A 27,512-nucleotide genomic window follows, 5' to 3' on the forward strand; every position below is an offset into this window, starting at 1 on the left:
AAATTAGAGGTCTGTGTGCATTTGCAAGACTGTGATTTCCTTGGTGTCACAATGGTGAGGTGGGATAGCTCACGTGACTGCGTGCTGCCATGGATCGACAAGCTTTTTCAGGAAGAACAGTGTGGGACAGCAAGAAGGGAGAGTTGCACTTTATATAAAGGAACATCTGGGACACATGAAGCTTTGTCTTGGGATGTGTGATGAGCCAGCAGAGAGTTTCTCAGTCAGAATTAGCTGATTGACCAAAATAGGTGACATTGCTGTGGGTGTCTGCTGTAGACCATCTGATCAGGAATCAGTAGATGAGGTGTTCAGACAACCGGAAGAAGCCTCACTTCCACAGGCCTGGTCCTCATGCAGGACTTCAGCCACCTTGATGTTTGCTGGAGGGACAACACAGCAGAGCCCAAGCAATCCAGGAGGTTTATGAAATGCATTGATATCACCTTCCTAACACAGGTGATCAAGTTGCTCTACTAGACTTCATACTTACAAACAAGGTAGAATTTGTCTAGGATGTTGTCCTGAGTTCAGCTGGGTTAGAGTTAATGTTTACAAGAAGCTGGGAGGGGGCACAACCAGCACAGCTGACCCCAGCTAGTCAAGGGGATATTAGATACCATATGATGTTATGCTCTGTATGTAACTGGGGGAGTTGGCCAGAGGAGAGGGAGGAGAGATCATGACTTGGGAACAGGCTGGGCTGAGCATCAGGTTCTGGGTGGTGAGCAGTGGCATTGTGCATCACTTGCTTTATGCATTCTTTTATTAGAATTGTTATTATTTCTTCTTTTCTTGTGTTGTCCTATTAAACTGTCCTTAACCCACAAGGTTTTACCTTTTTCTTCTGATTCTCCTCCCCATCCCACCAGAGTGGGGAGGAGTGAGTGAGCAGCCACGTGGTGCTTAGTTGCTGGCTGGGCTTAAACCATGACAGTTGTGAAGGTTGAGAATTCAAAGGTCAGGGACAACCTTGGCAGCAGTGCCCAAGATACAGTGGAGTTGAGGATTTTGAGAAGAGGGAGGAATCCAAAAAGCAGGATCACAGACCTAGATTTCAGGAGTGCAGACTTTGGCCTGTTCAGGGAACTGCTATGAAGAATCCCATGGGATCCAGCCTTGCAGAGAAGAGGCATCCAGCAGAGCTGGTTGATTTTCAAGGGTTACTGCCTCTAAGCTCAAGATCAGTCCATTCTGATGAGCAGGAAATCAAGCAAAGGCAGCAGGAAGTCTGCATGGATGAACAAGGAGCTCCTGACTAACCTCAGATGCAAAAAAGGATGTACAGAAGAGACATAAACAGGGACAGGTGACCCAGGAGGAATACAGAGGCACTGTCTGAGCATGCAGGAGTGGGGTAAGGAAAGCCAAAGCCCACCTGGAGTTGAATTAGATGAGAAATGTGAAGGGCAACAAGAAGATTTCTACAGGTACATCAGCAGCAAAAGAAAGGTATTTAGGCCGGCTCCTAAATGGGTTAGGGAATCTGGTGACAAAGAACAAAGAAAAGTTTGAGAGGTACTCAGCGCCTTTCATGCCTCAGTAAGACTAGCCTGCAGGAATCCCAGGCCCTTTAGACTGGTGGGAAAATCTGGATCAAGGAAGCCACCCTCAGTGGAGGAGGGTCAGGTATGGGAACATTTAAACAAACTGGACAGAACAAGTCCATGGACCCCAACGGGATGCACACATGGGAGTTGGCTGGTGTCACTGCAAGCCACTCCTGAGTGGTTATTTTTGTGGTATCTTTGAAAGGTTGTGGTGATAGGGAGAGGTTCTTGAGGACTGTAAGAAAACAAATGTCACTCCTATCTTCCAGAAGGGAAAAAAGGATGATCCAGGGAACTATAGGCTGGTCAGCCTCTCCTCAATCCTTGATAAGGCAATGGAACAACTAATCCTGGAAACCATTTCTAAACTCATGAAGGACAAAAAAGTGATTGGGAGTATTCAGCATGACTACTGATTTCCTAATTCTGAAGGGGGAAGGACCTGGGGATGCTGGTGAGAAGCTGAACATTATACAGCTATGTGCCATTCTAGCAAAGGCGGCCAACAACCTCCTGGCTTGCATCGGGAGGAGCACTGCCATCAGGTCAACAGAGATTATCCTTCACCTCTGCTCATTAGTGGTGAGATACATCTGGAAAGCTGTGCTAGGCTCCCCAGTACGCAAGAGACTCTTCTCTGTGGTACCCAGGGAAAGGATAAGAGGCAGTGGGCACAAACTGAAACAGGAAATGGCATTTAACAGATTAGAAAGCTTTCTTCCTCTTGAGGGTGATTGAACACTAAGACAAGTGATGCAGAGAGGTTGTGGAGTCTCTGTCCTTGAAGATATTTAAAACCCAACTGGACATGGACTTGAAAAACCTGCTCTAGCTGACCCTGCTTTGAGCCAGGGGGTTGGACTAGGTGATCTCCAGAGGTGCATGCCAACCCAAGCAATTCTGTAAACTACAGGTGACAGCCTGGCACCTTGTTTGTAGCTGCTGGCTCCATATAACTTATCTCATTCACCAGGTTTTCTTGATGCTGAGATAACTACTGTAACATGTGGGTTATAAGGAGAGCTGTATTTCAGTTTTACAGATTAGGAAACTGAGGCACAGAGTGACTTGTCCACAGTCACTCCTTTGGCTAGGGTCAGGATCTTAGCATCTCCATATGAAGTCTTTTATCCTGACCTTTGCTTCAGTCTGAGATGTGACTGTCTCAGATTTGTCTGAGAAAACCCATGTGCATTTCAGTAGCTGCTAGTTGAATACTCACCTCTTCTCTTCTTTGTAAGTCTTTTCTTTCTTTAATGGCCCTGAACTATCAGCAGAATTTTTCATAACTAAAGAAAATAGTTTTCTCTTAGAACTAAACATTTATCGAGTTATAGCTCCACTGCACCAGCACAACATTTTAAAATATATTTTAGTAATAAATAAATGCAGTCATCTGTAAAGCTGCTGTCTCTGAAAGACAATTACTCAGCCTTTCCCATTCTTCTTTTCCTCAGCAGGTAGCAGAATAGGAATATTGAAGCATTAGTCATTTAAAAAGGTGATAAAGTGTTTTCATGCATATGGTAAAAGGAGGGGGATTAAACAGATGCTTAAAATGTGTCAGAGTGCCATGCCACTATAGGAAAGAGAGGGAGAATGTTAGAGAGACTGCTGTAAGAAGTAGTTAATAAAAGAAGAACTTGGCAGTGGGGCGAAGAATTGAAGATTGTCATTTGTTGTAATTGGTGAAACTATGAGAGCGTCATTTATGAAGGAAAGAACAGTCCAGGCACACATAAGTAAGCACTCTCTGACTGCAAGGAGAGTAGAGATATGAATGCCTATCAGATTCTTTCTAACAGAACAGTAGTTTGAGCATAGCAAAAGAGCAATAAAATGTGCTCCTTTTTGGTATGAACCTGAGTGACTTGTGGAGTTACAACCAGTCTAGTGGAGGGAGAGCCCCTGCTGTGGAAAGACAGCTATGGCAAAGGTCTGACTGCAGCCTCTTGTCTCTGCACACACATTTACTGCTGGGAAATTATTTGCCCACTTTTAATGCCAAACACCTACCCAGAGCACTTCTATCATTAATGAAGCTTTCAGAGAAAGGTCTAGCTGTTAAATCAAACAGCTTTCAAAATCAGTGGCAACATGGCCATTTGTTTCAAAGGCAGCAGAAAGGGGCCCAAGAATGTGTTTGGCTTCTCTGAGGCTTTATATTTACCATTGGATTTTCTGAGTTGAGAAATATTGTAGAACAATAGTTCTGTTCTACCCAAGAACAAAACAGAAGTTACTGCTGTTCTTCAAAACCTCACAGCTCTCCAACTTTCCAGTCTACCTGCAGTGTTCGCTAAAATACAAATGTGAGTGTATGTACTGATTTGCTTTGGAGTTAAACTTCCTTACTGCTCACATTTACATTGCCCAAAGTAACACCTTTTAAGAACCTGACAGGATTGGTTTATGATTGAGATTCTTTCCTAACAGACAGATTGATGACCAGAACAAAAGAGATGAAAGTATGGGCAAAAATGTTTGAGAGAGCAGATTTGGAAAGTATTCTTGGTGTGAGGAAGGTGAGAAGATGAGCTCTCTGATGAGCTGTTTTTCCTAACCATGCACAGTTACTCTATGACTTTACTGTAAGGTTTCCCTCTCTGGAAAGGTTCTTCCCTGAGTCTTCAAGGCAGGGATGCTGGGGAGTGTAAAAAAAGTTTCCCCTTCCTTTGGCCAGATATGATCCCAGCAGCTTTCACATCTGCCAGCCTGATGGGCAGCTTTTTTTATAGCTTCTTTGGTCTTCCTGGAAGAGTAATGTGTGGATGAGGCGATGGCCTGTGGACCCCACAGCAGGTCTGCAAGAAGGTACCTCCTTTCTTCCAAGTAACGGGTCAGGAATGATCTTTAGGAAAAGAAAGATGCACGGGGTACAAGAAGAAACAGCTGTTTGTTGAGAGGAGAGTATGTACTACTATGCAGAAAGCTATTCTGCTGTAGCACACCTTGGCATTTGTCTAGAAGTCAGGGTGGGCAAAAGTCCCCTCTTGACTATGTTTTCCCTTGAACAATCCTCAGATATATTGCTAGAAATGTTACCCAATCCATCATTAACATTTAAGTTTACAGTCTGAAAACAAGCACAGGGAAAGTAAGCATTGTGTTTTGGTTTTCACTTTCTTCAGATCTTTGTTTCTTTTGTATTTTGCTTTATCCTAGTTCTCCTTTTCACCTTATTCTCCCACTGTCAGTCCCTTCAATCTTCAGAAGGATGCTGGCTTTTCTACCTACAAGGACACATTAGAAATCAAAATACACCTCTGCATCTTCCAGATGAAAATCATACTGAAAAGATATATTATTTTGTTGTGCCAGAATCCTATGTCTTGTCAGGATCTGTTGCTTCTTGTCATTTGAGAAATAGATTTTCCTGACATCATCTATAAAAGTGAAAGTAGTCGTTAGATTAAAATGCTTTTAGAGTGCATGATGGATTTAACAGCTTTTATGAGCCATTTGTACAGCGAAATACCATCAGTCAGTGAACCATTCTCAGGTTTGTATGGCACCTTGGAAATTGTTTTAGCTAAGGGTAGCATTTCAACTTTCCAGGGCAGTCCTTGTATAGGACACTTCTGGAGCACACAGTCTTATGCAAATAAAATGTGTGTGTGTGCCAGTCAAGTCCATAGTTTGCATGGTATGACTGTGGTACTTCAAAACTAAATAAGCTGCATTTTTGAGTTTTGGTTACTGAAATTAGTCACATAATGAATTATGACAAGGTTTTGCAGTATTTGTCGTGCACTGGTTTATTCATGTCAGTATAGTCCAAGTTAAGAACTGCTGTCAAAAAGAATTAAACTTAAAACAGCCCTTTCACAGAAGAACACATCTTGTTTCCAGTTAAAGACAACTTCAACACCAAATTCTCATTAAACTTCTTGGAGTTGCTCTGAGTTTTACAAGACTTATTATTTTGCTCTATTGCAATATTTAAGTATTCCAGCAAGTTTCATGAATTCAGGTATTTCTGAGGCTGGAACAGACCATGCGGTAGATCCAGAGTGCTCTTCAGTAAAAAAGCAAGCTGCATAACTTTATTCAGACAACTTTTTCTTGAATACAATGTCTTGTTCATGACTAAAGCACCTCTTTCATAACAGCCTCTCACATGCTGTGAAGATGTCATAAGGGGACAACTGTCTGTCCTGTCCTGTCCTGTCTACCCCCCCAGTGTATACCTCATTTGGGTTCTTGTGCATTACCCAAGTCCTGTGCTGCTGTAGCTGATCGCTGTACTCATAGGAGTGTTGTTAGGCTTTGTAAGTCATTGTAAAATCTGCCCTAAGCTCAGGGGAGACAGACTGAAATCCATTATGAGGAAGATAACTGGGGGAAGATCTGCTCTCCAGATACATACACAGTGCCTGGACTTACTCTCCAGGGAGCAGTTTACTGTCGTGTGTGCTGAGATACTGGACCTACTGAAATTTCGTAAAACATGCTTTCCATGAGGAGCCTGGGATAGGACATAGATTAGAGGGAAAAGCCTTGGTTGGCTCATTGTTAGATGTTGACCTATTGTATTTTAGAACAGAATCTCATTTTTTAGAGGAGCAAACCCTGAATCCTTTGAAGCACAGTTTGGAGAACGGTTCTTTGAGGACATCCCAACAGACTGTTTACTGTTTTCTCACCCTGTGGGCAGTTTCATGAGATGCCAAGAACTCAGCTTGCACTTAGAAGAATCAGCGACAAATGTTCCAAGTCCAATCAAGTTCTTCCAAAGCACCTGTTTCTAGAAGTGGCTGGTTATATGGTCCTTGAAACATAAAAGTTTTTACTAACATGTTAGATGCTGGATTTCATGGAGTTGGAAGGAGTTCCCTGAGCAAGTCCTGAAGATGATCCCAGGATTTTGTACTGTTTGTTTTGGGCAAGCCCTAGATATGCAGGATACCCAGTCCTGGAGTGTAACTTATTTTCACTCCGCCCCTGGTAGTCATATGTATCTGCCACCTCAATATCTCTCCCTTTCCTCTCCCTCCCTCCCTCCCTCCCTCCCTCTCTCTCTTTTTTGTTTGCACCAGCAAGTCTTTAAACTTGGGGAAACCTGGATAGGGCTGCTTTGAAAAAAAGTGCCTGTTCTTGTTATTGGAGGTGCTCTGTAGGTATTATTGGTGCTTGCACATGCCTGAACACTACGAAGCTCAGTGATGTTCTCTTCATTTGAAAATGCTGATTCTGCAGATGCCTTGATGGGCAAATCAAAAGAAGAGAAAAGAAAATATGTCCTTGGCTCCTTCTAATTTAATATCAGAGTAGTCAAAATATATCTATGCTCTGCTTCTGTTGCTAAAAAAAATCATTCAGAACAGATGCCATTTTAGTGCAGCATTTTTCTCCTAAGAAAATTACTTTCTGCCATAGTTTGTTGATCATTTTAAGGTGTTAAGTGCCGGAAGCAGCAGTTTCCTGGCTGTGTGCCATTTGGAACTGGATAGAGCATTAATGCCACCTGCTGTAAAGCCTCATGGGACCTGCTTGAGGGAAGATAAACACTATACTTGGGGCTTGGAGGTTTTAATAACACTTCGTAATAGTGATAGCCTTCTTCAAGTACAAAATAAAAATAAAAAATTAAAAATCTGATACATTCTCCCTCTTGACAGATGGAAGTTTAATTCTCTTCTCCCCTTGCTTGTATAAATGTCATCCTGACATTTATTAGGAAGGCTATCAGACTCAACATTACTCCATGTTTCTGGGGTCTTACAGGAAGATTATAGTACAAGCATCAGGTTTTGCTAAGAGAGGATACTTAATTTTCACACACAGAAGATAGCTGCCAATTTCACGGGAAGTTTAGAAGGCCTTTATTAACTATAGCTGTTTGAGGAACACATTTTGTTTTAATATTGGATAACTGTTTTTTGCCATAACAAAGGCAGCAGGCTGCATGTACCTGAGGAAAATATGTTAAGTGAATTACAGCATATGTATATGAGAGACAGAAAAAGTATAAGGCATACCGTAATGTCCCAGATATTGGAGTCAAAGCTAGAGGGTCTGGACCTGAAAGCAAGACCCAAGTCATTTTAGAGAGTAGTTTGCTACTGTAGCAGACAAACAGCTTAATGATCCCCATCCTTAATGTGGGTATCATCTGAATGTTGCTTGAAGTTCCAATGTTACTGTATATTTAAAACTATTCTTCATTTTTCTTAAAAATTACACTCCTGAAGTCAGGTGATGATGTGACAATCTCAACTTTAGTTTAAAAACATTAGCTAAATCTCCAGCTTTTTATTGTGGAGAAAAAAAATTACACTGCTAGCTCAAGGAATGTAATTCCTGTCAAAATTTTAACTTAATGGCCCGTTATGCTACCTATATGGACATACTGTGGATTATTGTAAATGACACATAGGTTTTAATACAGGAAGATCAGACCAGATTCAGTAACTTTTATACTAACAGTGCACAAAGTAAGAAGAAGATCACAGTGTGCCAGAAGTAAGGATCAACCCTGTGTAAAAGACCAAGGAGTAGAGCCAATGCACTGGTTATCTCTTCCTATTTAACTTTGACACCTTCAGTCACCAGCTCACTGCTAGATTGACCTTCTGATAGAGAAGCTTTGTGAATTGCCTTTAGTAAGGTTTAGGAAAAAAAGTGTATTCCTTCTGTTGTTTGTTAGTATAGGAACACTAACACAAGATAAAATTCTACTGACATGAACACCTAGATTTATTCTTCGTAACTGATAATTGAAATTATCAGCATGGTTACTTTTCCCTCAGTCAGTGGAGAGTGAAATGGGCACTTTGAGGGAAAAATGATGCTATTTAAAAATTGCATTCTGGAAATACCTCTCTTCTCCAGGTTAGTAGTTACTGTCAGAGTGCAAGCATAGGAAAGTTAGGTATTGTCAGCCATTTCCTCAAACGTGCACTATCTGGTGTCAGGGAGCAACTGATGCTTGTGACCAGATATTCTCCATGGGTGTTGAACCCACCTATTCTTCCTGCTGGACATAATTCCCTTTGAAATTGCTGGCTGCAAATTTACTGGTGATAAAATCAGCCTCTCTTTTAAACTACATAACACAGGGACAAAGTCTTCTTTTTAAAATCAGGATGAAGCCCCCAATAGGTTATTAAATGAATTGCTGCTATCAGCAAATGGCCTGGAATTCCAGCTGTACTTTTAAAAATGAGATGATCTTGTGAAAAATACAGGGGAGAAACCAAACATATTAAAAACATAAAACACTACAGACTATGCATGGTTGTTTGTAGTTTGGCATTTGGAATTTAATGTTGCATTAATGCCCCCTGCTGTTAAACCTTCAAAGATCTACTCTGGATCAAGCGCAGTATTTAATAGTACTGTGCTGCAACACTTTCCTTAAATTAAAAAAAAAAAAAATCCAGCATATATCTCATCATAACTGGATTCATTGTAAATAAATCACATTCCTTTTAACTCTGCTCCATAACAAGGCCTGTGCTGTCACAAAAAATGAAACAAAAAAGTCCTTAAAATTGTCACATATGAACCCTTTCTACTGTTAGTTTAATAAAACGGTCAAAGTGATGTAGCATGACTCTGTAGGAACTAAATAAAGGAGAGAAGGAATCTTTAAAATTTCATAAAGAAAGCAGATTATTTTAATGAAATATAGCTTGCCAAAATAGAGAAATTGAAAGAAGTTGAACAGATGTATTGCAATTCAGGGTTATACAAGTGGGACCTAAATGATAGGCCTTTTCACAGCATTTATCTATTTTCTAGCTAAAGAAAAGATATCATTAGTATTGATTTTTATAGAGACTGTCTTGCATATGGCAACACAGGTATTACCTGATTCCATAAGAGAGCTGGGGATTCATTTCCTCCCTCTTCAAGCCATGGGGGAAATGCTTTTTCTCTGCTTTTAGTGATTAAAAAGACACTACTGTGTTTTCTCCAGCTTCCAGCACCTGTGCTGCTGAATATTTCCTCTTTGTCCATTCATGTCCCTGCCTCCCTAGGTACATAAAATCTTGTGCAAGTGTCCGTAGCATTGGCTGACCACCTAAAACTTGTAGGGACATCCACCCCTGTGTGTCATTCCCTTTGAAGAGAGTGAGGAGACCTGTGTTGTCCCTTTCAAGCATCAAAGTGTTTAGCCTTTCACAGGCAGAGCCCGTGAAAAGAGGCTGTCCCAAGGCAGCCCAGCTCGTCAGGAGTGTGATGAATGCAGAGAGAGCAGGGTCAGGCTGTTACAAGACAGAGTATTGGGCCCACAAACCCCTGGGTGGGAGCTGGGCAGTGGTGGGAGAGAGACACTCCTGGTGTCCTGTCCTCCCTGTGTGCAGGGTCCCAGGCAAAGATTGGGCATTCTGCAGGGAAACTTGATACCTGCCCAAGCCAGCACTGCTCCCAGTCATCAATAGCTTGCACAGATACTGCCATATTAGTGCACAGAATTGTACATTTTTCCCTTTCAGCAGGAATCCAGAGAGATTGTGAAGGGAGGAAGACTGTTGCAGCTCATAGCTATGTGGGCATGTCATGCAGCAGTGGTATATGCACATGCATATGGTACACTTCTGTATGTACCATGGTATTGGAAAGTTAATAGAGCAGAGCATGTAGGGAAGGGCCAGAAAATTTTGTAGCATGAAAGCACTGATGTTTAAACAGTGAGAGGGGTCTGTGGGTTATTGTTCAATGGTGTTCCAGCTTTACCATGAAAACAGAACTAGGAATGCTAATACCCCTAACTTCTGTGCATTTGGTACAGGATCTGATGCATTAACCTGTGGTTTAAACAGCTACAAAATAGGTGGAAGTGCAGACCTGGGGTTATGTAGATGTGTACAGCTTCTTGTACTCAAGTCACTAACACCAGGAATTAAGAGTAAGGCAGGACTGGTTGGGAATTACCCACTTTACACTTAGCTTGACATACAAGAGAAGGCAGCAGTCAATCAGGCCTACAATATATGTGCTTTCCCTTAGTGGCTCTTAAACAGGCAAGGTAGCATCATCATTACCAGCATCCTCAGGAAACAGCGTGGCAGACCTATAAAGAATTTTCCGTTGTTGTTTGTAAAAACATTTTTAATAGTCTTTGAATGAATTGGCCCTTTTCTTATAAAGGCAATGGTCACAGATTACAAGTCAGAAAAGGAAAAAAAACCCAATAGGACAGAATTGTTCATCCACTATTTCGTCAGAAGCAGGTATGTGGTTCTTGGACAACTGCAGCATGAGATGGCAAATGCTTGCACACCCATTTTGGCTGTAGCAGACAGTCAATAGCCCAGGATTTGAAACAAGGTATGTACATCTCTTGAATTTTCCCCATCACAAAGGAGGAATGTACTGAACAAGTAGGGTATGTAGGATAGAGAAAGGAGGGTAAAATGCTGTTGACATCAGTAATCTTTCTTAGTTGATAATGTCGGTGTCAGATTTCACTGGATCTCGGAATATTTGTCAACTGTCTGAGGTTTTTTTGATAGGGCAGTATCATGTGATGCATTGATCTGGTACCTTGTCTCCTCTCAAGCTTACACAACTTTCAGTGCTAATGTCTGAGGAATCAGCCTAAAGGTTAGAACATGCTCTAGCATCTTTGTCAGCAGTCTGAGAGGGAGGGTAACCAAGGAGTTACCATGTTTGTTCATGGCATGTTGTTACTGTTTCCTCAGAAGGGTGGGGGATGTTTTCCAAGCTCTTCTCACTCCTCCTGGAATGGCATGTTTCCATCTACTGTTGCAATACCTGTAGGAGTTGCCCTTGCCAGGCACCTGCCCAGGAGTACCATGAATATGAAGGTGGTCTTCCTTCCATCTTCCTACAGGTCCCAAAAGAATCAGTCGGGGAGACAGAAAAAAAAAGCCATTACAAGCAAATCCATCTCTAGTGGAAACCCAAAATAACAGTGGAAGTCATATGAAGCTTAGATTTTTTTGTCGATATGGAGAATTATTGACTTTTAAAAGACAGATGCCAGGAGAAAAATGTCTTTTTAATTAATGGTAGTACCAGAGGATTATAGCTTGTAATGGACCCCTGCAACTGGAGTTCAGAAAACTGCCAGGTCTGCATCGGTCTTCTAGCAAACACTGCTTAGAACAAACTGGACGTATCTCAGATTATTCCTATCCTACTTGGGTAACTGAGCAAATGCAAAGATACTTGTCTCTGATGCTTTGGTTTGGTTCATTTTTATACTCAGACCTTGGCTACATATAAACTATTACACTGTTATAGTACACAGCATGGCGTGTGGGTAGGCATCCCTCTTCCCTTCAAGCTGACAGTTTCAGCCTGTGATCGATCCATGGATCACAGTTACTTGTCAAAGAAAGTGGGCTTAAAATTTATTATATAACAATCACTGGTAAAATGTAAGGGCGACAAACTGAAAGGTTGAAAAGCATTGCTTTAAACTAAGAGAGTTGGAGCAGTGTGTAAAGTGGATTGAGTTACACCTGATGATCAAGATGCCTCATACTGTTATTTGATTTCCTACATCTGAAGAACTTGTACCGGTTACACCATTTTTACGCCTTTATGTCTCTGTTGCCGTTAGAACTGTACTGCTTTAACTACACAGTTAAAACTGAAGAAATCTGGCATCTTTAATATGGATGAGCTCTTAGGTAACATTAAGTTTATGTGGTGTACCACACAGAAATTCTTCAAGGACCATAATAAAAAGAAGCTGAAACAGTTTTTAACCAGGTATCAGTATCTTTAGAGGCCATGCTATTCCCACAAAACTTACTTTCCTGAAACAAGTGCCTTAGGAAGATGTAAAGTCCTCTTCTGTCTGAGAGTGTCTTCTTCAGCCTTAATATACCTAGTCCCAACTTAATTGCTAAAATGGTAAAATAATACGTTCTTGAAATGGACTTTTAGGAAGCTCTGCAGAGACTGCTCTGATTTCTACACAGCTCCAGTTTCAAATGCCTGTGTGTGCTAATAACCCCTCTGCCTCGAAGCTGCTTTCCAGCTTGTGCCACCATGCTGACTGGACTGATAAACTCCTGTAACAAAGCCATGTCTGGTAATTGGCTGCTCTCAGAACTGCTCCACAGACTTTTCTGTGCCACAGTTGCATAAGAAAACTGATTTCAGAGTCAGATTGCAAAATCAGTTATATTAGGTGAGGGAGAGAAAACACTGAAGAGTGGCAGCTTGGAAAGATCATTGGCTTTCATATTTATTCTGACAGTGTGAAATATATGGTTATTAGGCATAATTAAACCATTCACTTGGAATTAATTTCTGATTAAGTGGAACTCCAATACAGGTTGTTTTTCTCCCTGTCTCCAGGTGAAGTATTTGTTCATTACACATCCATCTAGCTGCTTTGTCTTTTTTTGGTAGTATTTTCATAAAAAGTTGATTATTTGCTGCATCCAATCGCTTGGCAACCTAAAAGATTATGCAGTTGGCCAGATCGTTATCATCCATTAAAAACATTGCTTCAGTGCAGTCAGAGATTGTAGGAGCCTTTAATGTCTGATATGCTCTTCTTTTTTCTACAGACCTGGATATGCTACAGAAGTGTGAAGGTGAAACCTTTTAAGGCATGTCATTTGTGATAAAATGGTACAGAACAGATATTTAACAAACTGCTGTAGAGACTGAGCTCCTGCTGATCCCTGAAGAATTCATACTGCTGACTGCCATTAACGCTGATGGGAGATATGTACCTATTACCCTCACACCTCAGTGTGAAAACAGGCCTTTTAGCTGCCAGCACATCTGGATCAGATGGAATTCTAATTAATTGTTGTCTCCATCATCTTTGTTATTTGTAAGGATAGGTTTGTCTGAGGGGTTAACATTTTCTTACCACTTGACCACTCTACAGGGTGAAAATGTAGACCCTTAAGAAGTTATAGTTGGTGTTTCAGCATAGGCAATTTGAGGAGTCCTGAAAAAATTCCCAGAGACAAACTGTGAAAAAGCTTATCAAAATAGTTGTTTTAAGTAAAATTATCATGTAATAATACAAATCCAGTATTTTCCAGGAGTCTGTAATTCTTCTGCCAGTACTGGAAGGAAGTTTGATTATTTCAGAAAATAAAATATAACTAATGGGATGTTTTCTTTCTCTAGTTATGTCAGGTGCAAACACTAGTGGTAAGAAATCTCCATTAGGTGACAGATGATTTAGTAAGTGGATATCAGTTGGCCACAAATAAATACAGACAACACTTACAAAAAAATCCTTGACCCCTGAACCATCATGAGTTTATGAGGCCTCACCCTAATCAAGATACTTCAGGAAACAGTCTCAGTAATTTTTGGACAGAGGCTTGATCTGCTTTTAGAAAGGTAAAAGCAGGTCATGAAATTTAACAATCCATGTGATTTTTTCCAGTTTGCTGTGCTTCTAATATCACTCTGATGCAATCGCAAGACTGGAGTTCCCATATCCAGTGAAAAAAATCCTGGCTTCCTTCACGGGGAAAGACCCAGACCCATCCATGGGCAAAATAGTCTGGGATGCACAGTTAAATATTTCTGATATCATCCAGTAGTAAGCAAAGGCACACTCTTAACAATTCCCTCCAGCAGTAACTCAAGAGCCCTGTATGTAGCTAACCTGTTTTCATGGCAGACATAGGCTATGACTGTTGAATGCTTCAGTGTGTCTATTCCAAGAGTCATGTTCTCATCACCTAGCTCAAAAAAGCAGACCAAAATTTTTCAGGCTTTGCATAACAATTGGTTGCTAGAGTTTATTCAGAGGGGGAGGTGGAAATCTGATTAAAACAGGTGGAACTGTGAGCCACAGCACGTGTGTCGAGAGTTGAAAACACTCGCAGGTTTGTGGTGCTCTGCTCCTGAAATTGTGAGTTTCAGTTCATGAACTGAAAGCCACTGAAGCTTGCTGGAAACCAACTGAGGAAGGGTATCAATAGGTATCTCATTGACTGTATGCTAAGGAACACTTCATGCAAAATACTTGTTTGGTTTCTTTCAGAAGGAATAAAAATGTAGCCTCTTATGTTACTATTTGTGTGCAAGAACCATTTTACAATTATCAGTCATGCACATTAAAGGCATTGTAAGATATATTATCAGTAGTGTGTGGGAAGGCTGATAAGAATTTACCTATTTATGTATAAATACCAGCAGTACTTGGGGGTTTTCAAGTTCCTTCATATGCATTTGCATTATGATTTATATGAATGGCACAACACACAGCAAAAGGAGATTTTTGCAGTGGCCGTATGCCTGTCTCACAGGACATAGAGATTGTGTGGTTAGAGAGTACACAAGAAATTTTTACAGCCTCTTCCTTTTCTCCCTCAGTTTCTTGCTCCTCTATGAAGAACTCTGGGGAGTCTTCAGTATAGGCTGATTGAAAAGCTCTGCCTCCCACTGTACTGTCTTTTAACATTAATCTCGTGTCTTTTACAGCTTTATGTCCCTTTCCCAAGTGGAGTTGGCCTCTTGCTTTCTTGTTTGCAAAACAGGGGCCTCTTTTCTGTGGATAACAGTAAAAAAAAGAGAACTTGTTAAGGGAACTGGGAAGTTCTTTGCAGTGAATGAAGACAGTGTATGCAGTCTGGGACTTCATTTCCACTATCTGGTATTTTAATAATTTTGTTTTAGATGTGCAGTGGTCTCTGAGTTACGCTGTCAGAGTATTAAGGTGAAGGGGAGGTTTTCTGGATGTATCCCAGTAGCCCTGGGATTAGTGTGACTGAATTGTACTACTTATTCTGAAGATTCTCTTTCTTTATACTCAGGACACAAACTTACGCTAATACCTGATTGGCACCTGCAACAAACAATTACCAATTGCCCAAAGAAGATTGCAAGACTTGCTTCGTATTTCTTGGACAAAAAAATCACAGAAAGTGATTTTTTGCTTGCAGAGAACTCCCACAACTTAAAGAGGAGCAAGGGTGTGCAGCGATAGGAAGATCTACAAGGACAGAATCAGTGTGGGCTTGTAGAGTAGTGCAGAATTTAATGGTATGGTGAGGGACAGCTGTTAAATACTACAGAATTAATCCATGTAAATAGCTGGCTTTGAGGAAAAAATACCGATTGTTTGAGTCCAGCTTGTCAAGCCTGATCTAAAATCAAGCAGGAGTTTTTAAATGGGACTGAATCAGATACATGATGTGTTTCCTTAACACTATCATGAATGAGCTTCTGCAGAATCAGGACCTAAACACATATTGAGCTTTTTCATGTGCAGATTATTCACTAATCCAGGACAATCTGGCCCAGAAGAAAGGTAGATATTGGCTGTGCCACAGGCTCTACTGTGACCTAAGGGCAGTCATTTTATCTCCTCTCCTTTTGCCCCCTCTCTGTAAAATGGTGATAAGAGCATTTTCTTATCTTACAGTGGAGTAGTGATGATAAATATTAAGGATTATGACATGGTTAAATACTGTGGTAATAAAGGCCATTAAGAACCTTAGACACTTCTATTCATTGACTGCTTTTCTAAAGTGAATTATTGAGCATTTTTAATTTTTCCCGAGTAAACTCAAGGAAATTAGTTGATAAGGATTAATAAATAAACCCTGTAAAATGTCAGTGTTAAACTGCATTGTGTTTTCTGAATTATGTAACTGGATGTTTTGTGTGCTTATCTTAAGTCAGCCTACCTGCTCTTCCTCACTTCTTCCTTCAGTGACTGTAAACCTGAAAATAGGGAGGAAAGGCAAAGTTGTTATCTGCTACAAACTGACTATGGCTACAAAAGTCAGGGTTTTGTGCATTTGTCATTTTAGGTCCTAGTGTTAGAAATTGAAAAAGGTTAGGGGACTGAAGTTGATTAAGGCATCTGTAACCAGTAAATCAAAACAAATGTTGGGGAACATTTAGGGTACCCATCAAGGGAAGTGAAACATATGTTTGTGCTTAAAGATAAAGAAAAAATTAATGAACAGTGCATTGGCCAGAGTCCTACCGCCATAAGCAGTTCTACAAGGAGTCTGCAAAGATGCATCAGGAGCCAATCCCTTATGTACACTTGTACCAGCACCAGTCCCGAGAGTGGTTCCATGGGTCACCTCAGCCTGGCCATGGGTCCACCCCCTGGCCCACCTCTGCTGTGCAGGGTTGGTCCCTGAACTTGGGCCGCTGAGCACTCCCATTCCAGGATGGCTGCAAGACATTTCTTACCTCATCACCAAGGAAAACTTCACTCCCATGCAGGCAGTTCTTCTGTCTCAGCCATCCCTGCTTCCAGCCAGTTTGACCTGTTCTTGCAGCTGGGCCTTCTTGCCCTCTGTGCTGGATCATTCCTTGGTCACAAATTACCACTATTGAGCAGTTGCAATTAAGAATTTGTTCTGCACAAACAACCAAAAATCTTATTCATGCCACAGTAAGAACATATGTGAAATAGTCACCAAGTGGAAGGGAAAGAGGAAAGGAAAAAGTAAAGGTAAAAAGAAAGTTCGTTCCCCGTGTTTCTGTTTGCCTTTTGCTGAGAAGCTGCTTAGAGCAGTGAATACTCAACATGAAGCACAGGAACGTGCCACACAGATGCGGTCAGGTCTTCAGTGACTGAATGTGCAGCAAAAATTTTGGTCGCATTCATGGTAACAGCTGGACTGTTCTTTTTGTACCTCACATCATCCCTTGTCATCATGGTACTGTGGTAGGGTCTGTTGAGCTGGTTTCCCTGAGACGGTGGGCATCACCTACAGGATCTGACTGTTCACAATTCAAATCTCTTTTTGCAGATAATATGTTTTTTCTTTCTCAAAAGAACAAAACACAGAAATTGAAGTGTGACCAGGATTGGGTTTATTATTGAGGTATCTGTGGTGTTGTAGGTCAGTATTGACATAAGTCAGACTAGAGCTGTGTTTTATATGCAGGAGGGGTTTTCATGCAGCACTGAGGCAGCATTTGGCACTGGGAAGGTCAAATTAGTTGTGCAACCACTGGCTAGAGAGCACTTTGGGTAAGTGAAATTTTCCTCCCATATCAAAAGACTGCATTTTCTGAAAAGTCTTTTTTTCTATATGACACCCAAGGGTTGTAAATTCAGTACCTGCTTTCTCCCTTTCCTATTGACAGGAAAAACCAGCTGTCTCTATTTTACCATGTCCTGTTCTCTCCCCTGTGTATGCTGACTGGGGCTGGCAACCTCAAGTATATCTGGGGGTGTGTTTGGGATAGGATTGGTGGGTCAGATTGCTTCTGGCAGCCCTGAGTTTATGAGGTGCTGGAACTAAGCTTAAATACCTCTATATCCAGGCATCCTGTAATCTCAAATGTGTTTATCTGGGCATGTTAGGTAGAGTAGTGATAGTGTCATTGCCTTCCTCTGATGTTAATTTTTAAATCTGAGTTGCCCAAAGTTGATTAGGAAATCTAAAGCTGCTCAAAGAATTAAACGCGGGTCTTCTAAGTCCTTAATTATAGGACTGTTTATAGGGAATCCGCCTGACTCATCCAGGATGCTGTGAAGGTCTCTGGGAAATACACAAATAACAGCATCTTCCTTTATGTTTGTTAAAAAAAAAATCCTTTGGAGCAGGTATGGGATCTTGAAAATGTCAGGATAAACAATGAAAGTTGAAAAAAGTACATTTTCAGTTACATATTTAAGAAATTGAATACTCGAGCAGTTCCATCTAAAGCTATTATTATATGATCCAGATAAAATTATGTGAGAGAATACATTTGTTCACATACCTGTAGAGGTAAATATTTTATAGGAAGAAATACACAGACTAAGTCTTTTGAGTTTCCAGCCAGTTCCAGCTGTCTCCAATGGAAACTCCAGGACATAGGAAAAACATGAGTGGGAAGGAGCGGCAGAGAGCAACTGCCCTGTACTGACCATACATGGTTAGCTTATAAGCAGTTCATTGTGGATGTAGATTTCAAAGTTCTGGATCTTAAAGTCACTGAATCATCAGAAGTAAGCCAAAATCTTCAGAAGACAAATGCTTGATTGACATTTTATGTTGATGTATTACATTCGCACTGTAAATTAGGGTGGGAGAAAGAGAGAATATGCTTTTTTTTTTGGAAATAATTATGTAGACTCCTAACTGCTTAAGCCTCTAAAAAGGGACTATGTGCTTTGTCTATATAAATTTCACTTCATACCATAATTCTGGAAATGGCAGCAATTGATATTTGAATCCATAGAGCTAATTGGTTGAGCTAAAAACATTAAACAAACCAGACTGTATTTTTCAGGGGTGGAATTAATCTGTGGTTTTTAGAATATGGCTACAAAATTATATTGTTAATTTTGAAGGTAAAAAATGGGGGAAGGTGCAAAATCTCTCAACTTTGGCTTCACTTTGCCATGCTTAAGTCTGTCTTACAGGTTGCTCAGGGAGGCTGTGGAATCGCCATCCTTAGAAATACTCAAAAACCATCTGGACACGGTCTTGAGCAACAGCCTTAAAGTGTCCCTGCTTGAGCAGGAGGTGTGGAACAGGTGACCTCCCAAGGTCCCTTCCAACCTCAACCACTCTGTGATTCTGTGATCTACTTTGATCAGTGATTTCTCTCATTTCATGTTTTTTTCTAATTTTAGTCCAACACACACTCAGATATACGATGACTTTAATGGCTGTCTTGTGTGTCAGAGCATATATGCAAGGTTAGGCCAGAGGAATGTATGGATAACTTGTAAGTTTATCTTTGAGACAGAGTTGTCAAAATTATTTTCTGAAGGTCTGTTGTTACAATAATCTCATAGCAACAGAGTTTTGATGCAGAACTCTTGGAGGCAAGATACTAAAACCAAGCCATTTTGGAGTTAATTATTTCACTTTATTATTATTATTATTATTATTATTATTATTATTATTTTCTATAGTGTGGCAAGATAATTTGTATATGTGACAACTTTTGTAATAGTGACAGGAGACTCTAGTCTCTATAAAGAGAATTCTGAATCAGATCCTGTAATTGTCATAATTTCTAAATCAATACTGCTATTTTTGTAAATGATGAGGAATGTGACATGAGATTTCCTTTTTGGTCTGGCAGAGAGGGAACAAGACTGATGAATTAGTAGATTTGCTTAATTTCATGAAGTGAGATTAGTGACAACCTTTGTGATATTGTTTCGAGATGTGTTGTTGAAGCAACTCGACAGAGACACTAACAGTAGCTCATGTGAGTAACTGTGGATATATACAGAAAAAGTTGATAGCTGAGGTTTTCCAGCCAACCCATTTAGCCAGCAGTAAACTACTAAAAAAGAGATAAGAATGGCTTCTTGCAGTTCCTATGTGTAAAGATGAAGATCCAGATTCAAGCCAGAGTCTTTTTCAAAAGCAGTTGTGATGGAGTGGGTAAGCCAGGCAGTGTACAGTAGCCCCAACTGGTTGTTTGGAGAGTCAGGATTTCTGAGTAGACTTCTAAAGCTTTACTTGTAAGCAGTGGCTCCAAGGAAGGCTGAGTGGCAGGAGGCAGATTTCCCTCTGGATGAGTCTTCATCTGTGACACAGAATCTCTTCTGGATTAGCACAGGGTGCACATTCCCCAGCATGGGTTTACAGCTGCAGCGGCGAAGCATTTTGGCTTTAGCTTCCTTTATCCTTTGTAATAATCCTTTCCAGCTCCCTGCCACTGTGCGCAGGTTTTAGCTTGTCACTACTGTTGGCTCCTGCAGTGCTGCCCCTCGTCCTGCTAGCTTTCATTGATCGTTGCTGCCATTGACACTCACGTGCCCTTTGATAAAGTAGCTGTCAAAGCTCCTGTCCCTCTACAAGCCACGTTACTGACACACTCCTATCTGAGACATTCATTAGGGTTGTTTGCCAAAAGGTTTATGTAACAGATGTAAAGCAGACGCGCAGAAACACACACACGCACACACCATTATTGCAAGGGCTGTCGAGGTGACGATAAAGGGAGGATGGTCTGCAGGACTAGAGTAGCTCGAAGGCATAGCTGCATCTGTTAAAAACGCGACTAATGTCTCTGTGTGACCATGCTGTATTTTCAGCTTGTCATCATGGCTGGGACTGTTCTGCTCGCCTACTACTTCGAATGCACCGATACTTTTCAGGTGCACATCCAAGGTTTCTTCTGTCAGGATGGCAATTTGATGAAACCATACCCTGGAACTGAGGATGAGAGCTTCATCTCACCTCTTGTGCTCTACTGTGTGCTGGCTTCAACTCCGACAGCTATTGTAAGTATAAGAAATTATTTTAATTCTCCATAAATAATATCAATAGTCCTGTAATATCTTTGTCCGCTCTCCTCTCTTTTCAACTGTAATTGATTTACGCTTAGCCAGGTCTCTGTTTAGCCTTCGCCTAATATGATCTTCATGAGTTATCTCCAGAAGTAATTTTTCTGAAGTAATCACAATGCAAGATTGAGGGGTAGAGCTTGTTAAGCCTTTTACAATAGCTTGCTCACTTCAGTGATTAGTTGTGAATTGCCTGGGCTCCAGACAGGCACTAATGTCAAGGTGATGTATTACTAGAAATACGAAAACAGGATAAAGCTGAAGTAAAACCTGGGTTGGACATGCAGTGTATCCAGGAGTATTTGCTGCGATATTAAAAGGACTGTTGAAGGGCTTTGAAAGGCTTAGATGAACAGAAAGATGCTGAATACAAAGAAAAATATGAATGCTATTTCCTTTTTATTTATAATCTCTGTTTTTGGCAGTCACATCCACTCAACTTTTTTTACCTGATTTTCTTTACTATCCAACCAGTAAGGCACAATACAGCTGTTCCAAGCAGATGAAAATATTCAATTAGCTGAGTACCTACAATTCTAAATGGATTATTGCAGTCAATGATGAGCAAAACTTTGGCCCTTTTCTATTTTCTGTGCAGAAAGTTGCAAATTTCACAAATAGCCAGCTTTGCTACATTTGTAATTACTTTGATGAATTCCTATCAGACTGTGTCTTTATGTACTTTGTTTTATCTCTTTCTCTTTATTTCTTTAGTATTTCTTTCTTATATTAACTGTGTTTTGCATCCCTTTCAAAAGTTGATTAAAGCTGTACATGATGTATTTACTTGTGAAAGCTGAATGCTCCATCATATTCCATTTTAAGTTTTGGTCTGGAGTAATTTTAATGCATGAAACAGTGTGTTCTTAACACAGAATGTGGTAAGAAATATGACAGGGATCTGCAGAAGATACTATAGTTTTTGGTACAGGACACAAACAAGTAGGGGTTTTGAATTGGATTACATCATGAGTTTATGAAAATCCTCTGCAGTAACAGTGTTATTTTCTGTATTCAAACTCAGTTGAACGTTAAGACTTTCATTTTATTTTGTGCTGCAGTGATAGATGATTTGCAAATGAAAAAAAAATTATTACATTTCTCCAACTCCTGCTCCCATAAAAACAGTGCCTTGTTTAGGAAAGTAACTTTCACAGGTGGTGTTTGTAAAGGGAGATTGAGTGTCACTACCATGCCTTGATGCCATGACAATGGAGTCAGTGGGAGGTTTGTCCCTTGGTTCAGTGATATGGGATTGGGTGGGCAAGTGGTAATAAAAATGTTGCTCTTTATTCAGATCTTCTGTTTAAATCCTTGCTCTGGCAAAGTTTGCTGCAAACCTTTCATGTTTTTCTCCACTGGATCAGCGTTTTCTTTCTTTTCAGTGACCCGAGAAATTTTTCCTAGTTACTCTTATTTATGAAAAGCTGAACTGGAGTCTTCTTCAGGAGATGAACAATGCTGGTTTTGTAGTTTCCATAGCCCATCTTAAACACAAAGAATGAAAGACTGTAGTGAATGTCAAACAAAGTTTTTGGGTGCGGAAGAGACCTTCAGCTTAAAGCTATGTGGAGCTGGTGTGACTATCTCATACAACGCAAGCTGTGCAGAAATGCTAGCCTGGGTCCAGAAGTACAGTAATCACCCTAGATGATTGGATCCAGTGCTGGATATAAGCCAGTACGCTCTGCTTCTTGGGTTATGCTGTGCCATTACACTGGCTGTACTGCTACTGGAAGAGACATAGTCAGGCAGCACAGGGCTCTTTGCACCATGCTTCATTGTGATCTCTATGTACAACCTCAAGGAGACAATAGATCAAACTTTCCTGGGAAAAATTTTTCTTTACATTTTTAATGTAGTGTGTATGAATACATTATTTAATGCATTATTTGTATTATTGTATTGTATTATTAATATTTTATTTAATGTATTATTGCTTAGTATTGAGCTAATCTTCAACCAGAGCATATGTCAGAGGGATCTTTTTATGTGCCCCTGACTGGTGCTCAGCACAATGTAGTTCTATGAGAAATTTAAGTTTATTTCTCATTCCCATCTTTTTCTGAGAGACTTTCCTCTCCTTGCAGGCTAATTTCAGACTTTTGCTTCAGCTAGTAGCTGACTGCAGACTGAGTTTTGGCAACGATCATTAATAGAAAGCTAGCAAATGAGACAGAAAGCGAGCTCAGAGTCTCCCTAAACTCAGTCCTTGCATTGCACTGCTGGTCAGACCACTCAGAGTGTGAGTATCCTCAGCTGTCATGTGGTACCGAAATGGGTTCTCCCATCATTCAGACTGTCACAGTCTGGGAAGAGATCCAGTAGAATCTCCCAAGGATTTCAGTGAAGGTGCAGCCATTTCTATTTATACTGTGATGACTGTACTCTCTCTCAAAAAAACCCAAACCAAAAAACCCCCCACAAATGTAAGAACCCACACAGCTGTGCTTTGTGGGAGGGAACTTTGCATGCATTCACTGTTAGTTAAGTTGTAGCCTCACTCTTTACACTTTGCTCTCATGAATAATCACTGACACCCTGCAGTTCCGCTGTGAAGAAGTTACTTAAGCCAAAGGTAATGCCAGTCCCTCCTGACAATTACTTGTTTCTTCTCTGCAAGACACTTGTTGCTTCACTTTCTGACAGCAAAGTGGTTGGTTTGACTAAGAGGATTTACAGTAGTGAATGTGGTCTCTCTGTGTTGCCTACATATTGCCACTGTCCTGACACCTCATGGCATAAGAGGAGTGATTATTGTTAGAAGGGCTGGAACCCAGCAGTCACAAGGGAGCACTCATAGTATTAGTTAACAGTGTTTCTGGAGCTATGAAAAATAGTTTAGGAGTCAGCACAAGCTCCCTCATCTGAGACATGAGCAGTGTTTAAGTGCAGTCCTGCGTGCACAAGTCTGGAGAGGACTCAGCGCCCTGATTTCAGCATAGCTGTGAGGCGTTATAATGCTTGCAAGTCAGATGGGAGCATCTTTGTGAATTTAATGGAGTATCTTTGTGACTCAGCCATTTGGTTATGACAGTGGCCATGGGGAAAACAAATGTGTGTATTTTCTTTCCTGACAACACTCCCCAGAAGTGCTGTTGTGGGTTGGTACCACTGTATGTGCATTTCCCTGCACTTTTAGTGGCAAAATAAATGAGACCAGCCTGTTTTCTGCAGTTTTATTTGTTCTTGAAACGTGATGCTGCTGACTCTGTTTAACCATTTATTTCTGCTACACTGGGTAGTTAATCATCATACATCAGAATTACAAAAGTCTTTCAATGCTCCTACTGATAACCTGTTAGTCTCCGATAATTAGAGTTTCTTGCAAGGGGAGATGCCTGAATCTCATGACAACACTGTTAAATAAATGAAACTCATGTATGCCTGACTCCGTTCTGTGAAAAGCATTTTTCTCCCAAATGTTCCACTGAGGATAGGTCAAAGGCTTTCGTCTGCCGTATTCATTCTTAATTTTCTGAGTGTGGTTGTATTAGCATCTTTGCAGAAAAGTAATAGGATATGGTGAATTTAGTAATAACCTGCACCTACATAAGGAAAAATTTGTTTTTCTTTAAAGAAACAACTGGCCATTGTATTTCACCTTTAGTGATTGATCCACTGAAACATACATCTTCAGACTCAAGTAGTAAATTTCGCTGTCAGCACTGGTAAAAAGGGAGTTCCTGGAATCCTGTCTGTTTTGGATTGAACTTGTAGTTGTCTGTAGGTTCTGGTGCCTCAAAGAGCTTCATAAGACATGTATGATTTCAACTTCATCTCATGCCAGTTGTTTCTAATGCCTTTTTTTTTTTTTTCTCAGAGACTTTCCCCCTCTTGCAGGCTGATTTCAGTTGTACAGACATTGTTGGTGGTTGGTTATTGAACAGCTGCTAAATTTCCTGCATTCCTGTCGTCATGCTGAGATGGGTATAGGAATACTTTCAGCCTGTCTCACGGTAAAGTAGAAGCTATGGTTAAATCATTTTAATTTTTGCAGACAGGAACGTACCATTCTTGACAGTCATGACAAGCACTTGGGTACTGTAGCTACCAGCCAGTTTCTGGGGGCCAGGAAAGGGGAGTGAGTAGAATATTCATCTCTGTGGCCTTGTGAGAATAGCACAGAACTTCGGTCTTTGCCTTTGCTGCATTTCAAAGTATCGTAAATTTCCAACTTTCCAAAAACTGCTTTTGTCTTGGGCTTTAGGTGGCCTACAGCAACATGTCTGCACATTCGGATAGCTGACCTCTGCATTACAGAGCTTTAGACAGACAACCCCTCATTTTGGTGGTTAGAGATAGTTCAGGAAGGGTGAAATTAGCCAGAGAATTATTGCATTTTTTTTCAGAGTTGGAGGTCTTAGAATGCAAACCTTTTTCTGGAGGTAAATATAGTATGAGTATTTTACTCAGGTATATTTCTTGTGAAATGTAAAAATTAAGAGCAGCTTGTAAGTTTAAGCACTGGAGCTTGAGTTCCATGGTCATGTCTGGTGAACTTAAAAGTGACGTGTCCCACAGCAGCATGTTATGCAGAGCCTAGGAGAAAACGTAGTATTTCAATGCACTGTCAAGTCAGAAATATTGGGGTGGGGAGGGGTAAGAAATAATTCTTTTAATTTTTGTCAGTATGAGAACTTTGTGAAAACAGTGTTTAAAGTGGAACAAGTTGCTTTGCACAAACAAAATTTTCAAGCCTTTTCCTTAAAAATATTGTGGGATGACTCCACCACATCATGAATGTCTCTCAAGACTAGCTTTCCCCGTTATGAGCTTGCTGCAAATCCACCAATTCCCCAGCTGGTACTAAACAATCCTTACAGAGTTCTGAGCTGCTGCCTGCACTGCTTCATCCATTGTGATTTGTCTGCCTGCCTGAGAGAAGCAGAGAGGCTTAGGAGCAGAGCCAGCTCACTGAAATGAATACTACTGAACAGCAGCAGAAAGCTTCAAGGGCACCGTTCTTTGTTTCCTTAAAGTAGAATAGCAAGTGCCACTACCGTTTTCACACAATCTTCGATTTCTTTCCTTCCATTTCCAGGGAGGAAGTGGCAGCCTACATGTAATTGTTAACTGGCCAGTGCTACTAATTTGTGCAAGGGAGTATTTGTTCTCAGATAATGCTGGAATCAGTCAAACCAAACTGGTCTCATTATTAATTAGAAGATGAATTACAGGGTTGATCAAATCTACTTGAAATGGGAGGAAACTGTTCAAACTTCTCCCTAAAATTTGCACTTACATCCTAAGCTTCAGAAACATCATTCTTTTAGATGGTTTTCCTATTCTGTCTGCCACTTTGCTTCCTTGGTTTTAGCTTTGTACAACCATGTTATTACAGTGATGAATTTCTAGAAGGCAAACCAGGGAATTTCTGCCTGTGTTGGCTGATTCCCCTGTGGCAGCTCAGCAGCAGATGCCGGGAAAACCAAGAGCAGCTAATGCAGCTCAGAGCTCTGTTACAGTAGCTTCTTCCCAGCTTTTTCAGGCAGAAATCCCTAAGCTCTGCTGTAGCCCACAGGCTCTTGTGCTACAGTGTCCTACCCACCATGTTCACCCCTGCACAAGCACAGCAAGCTGGACAGCAGTGGGGAAGAGAGATCAGTGTCAATGCCTGGAGTGTCCCTTACTCCTTGTTACGGAAGAAGGCATCCCTTTTCTAAGGAGATGTTTCACACATGGCGCTCGTGTGGTCCTGGCTTTCAGGGCTGGCCTCCATTTCAGCTTGGTCCCTGAGAGGGGGATCTCCACTCAGGGACATTTAGCTATACCTTCCTTTTATTGTTGGGAAACAGCTGGGGTTGCTCACAGGGCAAGACTGGAGAAAGAGCCCCACTGCTTGTCAGGTGTCCTCTGTGAGTGGTGGCTCATCTCCCTCTTTTTGAGACTGGCCAAAGGCCCAGCTTGGGAAGTGGTGAATGACAAGCTGGGATACATAGGAGTGAGGCAAAAGTGTGCCCATTATGCTCTGTAAATGTTTATCTTTTGGATTTGCACACCATTCTGGAAAATAATAAATACACCTTGTTTGTTTGGTGTAATGCTTTCAGATGCTTCTACTGCCAGTGTCTCCAGGACTTCGTAATGGTCCCGGTCACATGCCAGTTTCTGAGGAACAGTGCAGAACTGTGGGAAATTTCTTCTCTTGATTAGAACTTAAGTATAATTATTTTAGACAGTTTTACCACAGTAGATTGGGTTTTTTTGAGCACAGTGATAAGGCAGTTGTGGGTTTTGGGCAGGCTAGAATCTAAATTGTGGATTTCAGCCCTTTTGACTTGAAGTAAAAGAAGCCAATTTTCTTTTTCTGGAAAAGGACTTTTAACTGATCTTTGCTGTTGTTTTCATCAAACAACCAAAAAAACCCCACCCAAAAACTCCCACAAAACCAGAATGAGATAATAAGTAATTGAATGCAGATTAAGGTTTTGTCCTCAGAAGATTATGGGTGAGCTGGGTCTGCAGTGTTCAGCTGAAGTCATTGCTGCATTTCCTCTTATAGTTATGCAAAATACAGCATTGATTTCTGTGGGCTAGAGAAGACCTGTCTAGATGGTGATGGCAAAGGTAAGAGAGTGTCTGAGAAAACTCTCAGAAGATCCCTAGTTCTCATGACCATGGTACTGATGCTACCAGGGAAAGCCTCTGCCCTCCCAGGCAGGCTTGGGTCAGGGTCCTGGCTGCAGATCACAGCAGAAATACTGTGTCCTGGAGAGGGTGCCAAGGCAGATCTCAGTGACCACTTGCTTCCTAAGGTGTCTTTTCTCAATATGAATCTTGCT

The 27,512-nt window shown here is 40.9% G+C and overlaps 1 protein-coding gene across 3 annotated transcripts in view; it reads left to right on the top strand.

Annotated features, from left to right (window-relative positions):
- Positions 1-27,512, top strand: part of PLPPR1 (phospholipid phosphatase related 1) — a 135,102-nt gene that overhangs the window by 79,921 nt on the left and 27,669 nt on the right. For all 3 annotated transcript variants that reach the window (XM_074855103.1, XM_074855105.1, XM_074855104.1), the window contains exon 3: positions 20,476-20,664. In XM_074855103.1, the coding sequence (XP_074711204.1) occupies positions 20,476-20,664 (189 nt within the window). The remainder of the gene's footprint in view (positions 1-20,475; positions 20,665-27,512) is intronic.

This window comes from Strix uralensis, chromosome Z (assembly GCF_047716275.1).
Source record: "Strix uralensis isolate ZFMK-TIS-50842 chromosome Z, bStrUra1, whole genome shotgun sequence".
NCBI classification, from domain to species: Eukaryota; Metazoa; Chordata; class Aves; order Strigiformes; family Strigidae; genus Strix; species Strix uralensis.